The 6180-nt window shown below is 34.5% G+C and overlaps 1 protein-coding gene across 2 annotated transcripts; it reads left to right on the plus strand.

The window, feature by feature from the left end:
• The first annotated feature begins 568 nt into the window (after positions 1-568).
• Positions 569-5477, plus strand: LOC114245489 (U2 small nuclear ribonucleoprotein auxiliary factor 35 kDa subunit-related protein 2-like). 2 transcript variants are annotated; one of them, XM_028177669.2, is made up of 8 exons: positions 569-1177; positions 2122-2195; positions 2409-2614; positions 2986-3249; positions 3350-3529; positions 4810-4975; positions 5068-5188; positions 5288-5477. In XM_028177669.2, exons 1-8 carry the CDS (start codon positions 1170-1172, stop codon positions 5433-5435), a joined length of 1167 nt encoding a protein of 388 aa, XP_028033470.2. In that variant the 5' UTR covers positions 569-1169; the 3' UTR covers positions 5436-5477. The 2 variants fall into 2 exon arrangements, with proteins under 2 accessions (XP_028033470.2, XP_028033471.2); XM_028177670.2 differs by having other exon boundaries at positions 601-737.
• Positions 5478-6180: the final 703 nt, after the last annotated feature.

The raw sequence follows: 6180 nt of genomic DNA on the forward strand, positions 1-6180 counted from the left end.
GGGTTAAACTGAACCAAGTCCAATTCACTTCGAACACAAGTTTTGATCGTCTCTCTTATACCACAATCCGAGAGAAACTCTGATGACCCATATATCGCGCATCCTCCGTGCTGTCATCCGCATAGCAATGCATGCCATCAATATACAGCATGTCATTGATATACAGGATGAAAAGCGTGGGGAGAGCATCGAACCGTGTACCAGCCATGCCATGTACCATCGAACCAGCGTTAATGGTCATGGTATCGGAGTAGTCACCGCCTAGAACGACCATGATGCTCCGCCCATTCAGTGGAACCATCCATTGGATCCAAGTGGATGGATCTCTCAAATTGTGTGAATTGTTACATTTAATTTGTTTCTTCACGTTTAAGCTTGTAATAACAGTAGCCTATGGACAGTTGGCATCTGGGAAAGTGCATAAGTGTGAGAAAATTGAATAAAAGTGACGTGGTATGGTTTCTCAATGCTACCGAAAATACATTGAAAATACACTTCTCATTAAATGCTCACTATTTTACTAAAACGTTATTTCATTTCAGGCAACACCTCCGGTATTGTCTATTCTCAACAGTCGTTTATTTCTATTTCACTTCATTTCATTTTTTAAACAATTATTTCGTTTTATTTTCTTCCATTTCTGCGTTCATACATCCTATAAGACCTACGTAAAAAATATTAATAGTGTGAGCTACTTTCCCTTTGCCTAAATTGATCAAAGAATTAAATAAATAAAGGTAAACAAACAATAAATGTCAACACTTGTATACAATCATCTGTGTGTATTAAACAGTAATAAACTGTATTCGTATTAACTTGTATTATTGTTTCGCAATAATAAATTGTTAATATTCGTCTTAATCATACACCATTACCGCTACAATTAGGAAAAAAAATCACGAATAAAAATCACTACTGCGCCTTCGTCGGATTATTTGATTGGTGCTATTTGTAATTTGTTTTCTTCTCATCGCAAGCTAATGGAATTATAATTGACGATGATCACGATACTTAGAATGCTGAGCACTAGCAACTATAGTTATTGCCTAGTTGCTTGCTAGATGCTAGGGTTAACTGCACCAACGAAACAGCACAGTGAAACGCAGTGTTTGTTTTATTTCTCTCTAAGAGTTTCTTTGCACTAAAGCTGCCGACAACACGTCACAATAATGGGAAGGTAATTTCATAATTAATTTAATTATAACAAATAGTTTTATTAGATAGAAACGAATATTTAGAATTCTATATCCATATCATTTAGAATTATATTTTCCTTCTGAACAATGTCAATCGAAATTCATGATTGAATAATAAATTATAAAATTTCGAATTGAGAACAATTCTCGATCTCGTGCGAGGATTACAGAAATTCGTAATATTTCGGAAACACCTACTTAAATAAATCATGCATCTCAAGATAGTTGATGCTATATACTTTGGAAAGTAATACTTCAGTAAGAACAGGACATCCGATTAGATGAACTAATCTGCTTATCCAGAGCAATAAAAAGAAATGCACAAATAGAATCTATTAGAATATCTTATCTTAGAATACATATCTAAGAAGATCAAAATTTTTACTCATTGTAATATTTCATAGGTTGTTGTATTTGTATCAAGTAATCAGGCTATACTGGTGTTCAAATCTCACATTCAGGTACCAATTTTTCAAATGTCATACTTAACTTATGTTCATGAATGACTCATGAAAAAAGAATATTATCATAATTATAATAAAAATCAAAGCAGCCAAAAACTTCTTTGGAATGATTTTTCCATGATTACTGGAGATATAGACCTGCAGTCTCAAAATGGATGGCAGTAATTACGTTTTGGTGTCTATGGGCTCCAGTAACTATGTAACACCAGGTGGAGAACGAGTTCATTCAATCATCTATGTAATAAAAAATAAATTTAGACTGAAAAATTTAATAACGTTTGTTTAAAGAATGTTGTTAGATTGTAAATACCCATTCCTTTCACTCGTCTGGGCATCATCTAATGGCCTCATAGTCAAATATTAAGATAAGAATAAAGAAAGTCAATTGCTCAATGAATGCTTTTACATTCTTCAGCAATTTTACAGACAATGCAAATGTAGTAAATGAATTTTCTTTCTAGGCATTCAGAGTGGAGAAGAATTGCAAAGCGTCAAAGAAGACGTAAAATAAGAGTACAACAAGCACAATTAAGAGGTAATAAATTTAAAAAAAATATATGTTAGTCATAAAACAACAGTGCATAAATACATGTATACACCCCTACAAGGCTTACTTTAATACTCTAAAATATATATTTTTCATTTTTTACCACACTACAACAGGCTTCATTTTGCTAGACAAACATTAAATTTCATTGTTATTAAATAGTAATTGTATTAGTAATAAAAACAACATTTGTTTCTCCAGACTCAATTATGGAGGATTCTGATTTACAAGCACAGCAACAAATATTAGATAACCTAATAGAAGAACAAATAATTTTATCAAATAAGATTGAGAACGAGAAATGGTTACAAGCAGAAAAAAATTACATGGATAATTGGGAAAAACTTCAGCAATATAAAGAAAGATTGTTGCAGGAAAAAATGGAACAAAAAATCAAATTAACACTTGTAAGTATAAGAAAACCATGTTTCATGTTACTTCGAAGTAAGACTTTAGAAATTGTCGTGGCCTATAGAATAATGAACGATATTAGTATGTTGGTATTTGAATATCACAGATGGGTATCAATTTACTGGTAGGACGTCTTGTGAGCGCGCTGATAAGTAATTATACACAATATATTATATTATTACAACCAGGATGGTAAGCACAAGTTGACATCACAATCTGCCGATTTCTACCGCTAGCAGTCAGTAGTCACACGTTCCAATTGTAACATATTTGGTAACCTAGCTCTGTTTACAATTTAACATTAGATAGGCTATAATGTATATGAGCAAAAAAACTATAATAAACATTGCTATATTTGAAACAATAGGAATGGGAAGCAGAAAAAGAGAGACGGAAAATAGAAGAAGAAAAATTAAAACAAATTAAAGAAGAAAATATGAAGAAACATCAAGAATTTCTGGAGAATTTACAAAAGTTTATGGCGGGTGATTCGTGTGAACCTCCTAAAGAGTTGAATTATGTGTGTGATACGCGACCTGGTACCGAAATGTGCACATTTTTTTCTAAAACTGCGACATGTCGGTTTGGGGACCAGTGTTCAAGAAATCATCAATATCCAAGTATAAGCAACGTGCGTATAAGTACTAGTACTGCTAGTACTACTACTACTAGTAGCGATATTTTGCTAACTCAAATAATTCCATTTTATTACATTGAAAGTTATTTTTCAGGTTTTGTTGGCCAAAAATTTTTACGCTCATTTCGGTCTCGACAATATGTTTGAAAATAATGAATATGACGCTGATATTATGTTAGAATATGATGAAAATGAAACTTACAAGGAATTTGAAGAATTCTTCTGTGATGTTTTGACAGAATTCGAAAAATTTGGAAAAATAGTGCAATTTAAGGTAGGTACGGCAATGTGATCAGTGTATAACTTTACTCCCGCCGCTCTCCTATGGATAGTTGTTAGCGTAAAGCTATTCATCGAATTAATAGCATTATCAACGTTATAAAACATCTTAAGGAATCATTTTTTTTATTGCTTAGATTGGTGGACGAGCTCACAGCCCACCTGGTGTTAAGTGGTTACTGGAGCCCATAGACATCTACAACGTAAATGCGCCACCCACCTTGAGATATAAGGTTTGAGTTTTAAGGTCTTAGTATGGTTACAAGGGCTACCCCACCCTTCAAATCGAAACGCATTACTGCTTTACGGCAGAAATAGGCAGGGTGGCGATACCTACCCGTGCATACTCACAAGAGGTCCTACCAACCAAATTATAATTTGCGCAATTACTGGTGGTAGGTGGCGCGGGTTCACCGTGGAAGTCAGTCATGAACATTTGCTAAGTACATATTTTATTAGAAAAGTTGGTACCCGCCTGCGGGATTCGAGCACCGGTACATCGCTAGACCGCTGCACCGGACTTCTTATCCTTTAGGCCACGACGACTTCATAAACAAGTCGATCATAAAATTTTTCTCGATTGAAGATATCTGTTTACAAGCTAAAATCTCGTAATTTGCCGAGGTGTTGATGTATCTCTATAGTTAACTTAAATCTGAGCCTGAGGTTCCTCTTGTGCTCCCTGACACTTATGGTGAAACTGTTGGTAGTGAAAGAACTTGTTATTGGTTTAATAGCAAAAGATTTGAAAATACCGTTTATCCAAAGAAACATTTTAAAATGTAAAATAATTGTAATTTGTGTTCATTTAATTTTTAAAAAATAATTATTTTTTAATTATTATAATTCGAAAGAGTTGGGTCGTTCTAAGATACTGACCACTTAAAAGGTTTGAAAAAATATAGGTACTATACTGAAATATAAAAAATACAATTTATTTTCAATTAATTGGGCTTCGATTCCCATGCCTATTAAATGAGTCGTCTATTATCAAAGGCGGCAATCTGTACATTTGGACAAAAAAAATTTATTGATATGTCAATACAGATTTATTTGAATATAATCGTCTCCTTCAAAGAATACGGTTCAAAACCTGCATTAAATAAAGGTTAATAGTTAACCTGTTATTTATCTAAGATGTCGTTCCGAAGAGTTTTGTGACTGCCAAAGGAATACAAAGTCAATAATTCGTTTTTCTGATTTACCAATCATTGTCCAAAAGTCAGATTGCCGCCTTTGATAATAGTCGACTCATATATAGTTAATATTTTGCAGGTTTGTAAAAATTACGAAAAACATCTTCGTGGTAATACGTACATAGAATATGCAGATTTACGATGTGCGGTGGCTGCATATAGGTTTCTGAATTCACGATGGTACGGCGGTAGGCAACTCTCCTTACAGTTCTGCAATATTCGTTCATGGAGAAATGCTATATGCGGTAATAATCACATGTCTTTTCTAAAACACACTATTAAACTACCTACTTTGGTTTCGGAATCGTTAATTTAATTAATATTATTGCATTTTCAGGTCTCCAGGCGAAACAGCGATGTCATAAAGGCCGCTCATGTAACTTCTTACACATATTCAGAAATCCCAATAACTTATTTTCTTTACAAAAATTACCTGAAGAAAACTATATTCCTAGAAGGTATTTATTTTGACATCCTCGTTTGGGTTCTTTATTGCAATTTGATATGATAGCTTTAATATTTTCATACAATTTTATTGAATATTTGTTTTATTTTAGACGAACTCCTCCCCGTTCATGGAGGTGGTCAGAATCCCCAGAAACTGAAATACCGAAACACACCAAATCTTCAAGAGAATCAAACGATGAAGAAAAAAAGAATAGAGAAAGGCGTCGAAGTCATAAAAGAAAACTCAGAAAAGACTAAATTATGTTTATTTTTTTAATAAAAGAAAATTCAATTTAAAAATTGTGTTTCAGTATAATCGTGAATCAGAATGAAGTTACTTTCGTGTTGATAATATTATTTACTATTTAATTTCTGACATCTAATTTTAAAAAGAAAATCCAAAAATCTTTGAATAATGGTGACTTTTTTAATGTCAGATTGTAATGAACTATGCCGTCGTTGTAATACCGCAGACAGGTATCCTTCGTAACAATATGACGCCTTATTCAAAACTTGCATACGTTCCGCCATGACCTATGTAAGTGTAGTGTCGGCTAACGCGGACAGCATGCAGTGGAGGTCTCTCCAGGTCATCCAATCCCGTTTCTGCACGAGAACCGTCGGAGCACCGTGGTACGTAAGGAATATCGAGGAATGTTCACGACGATCTAAATTTAAATCCGATACGTATCCTAAAGTAGCGTCCGAACGCTACTTCGACAAAGCGGCGAGACACAATAACAATCCTATCGTGACAGCGGCTAATTCCATATCTGACCCAGGCCACAGGACAATGCAATGCCGCGCCGTCCGATACATGTCGAATCCCGGATTCACTCTCATCGATTACGACAAAGAGTTCGACGAGTGAACTAACTCATAGACACAGCCCACTGAGTAACTCTCCGAATCTTCTCAGTGGGTCGCGATTCCGATCCGGTGGTAGATTCTGCGAAGCACTGCTCTTGCTAGGGCTGGTGTTAGCAAATTTTCTCAGGTTGAG

This window comes from Bombyx mandarina, chromosome 04 (genome assembly GCF_030267445.1).
Source record: "Bombyx mandarina strain Sakado chromosome 04, ASM3026744v2".
Lineage (NCBI taxonomy): Eukaryota > Metazoa > Arthropoda > Insecta > Lepidoptera > Bombycidae > Bombyx > Bombyx mandarina.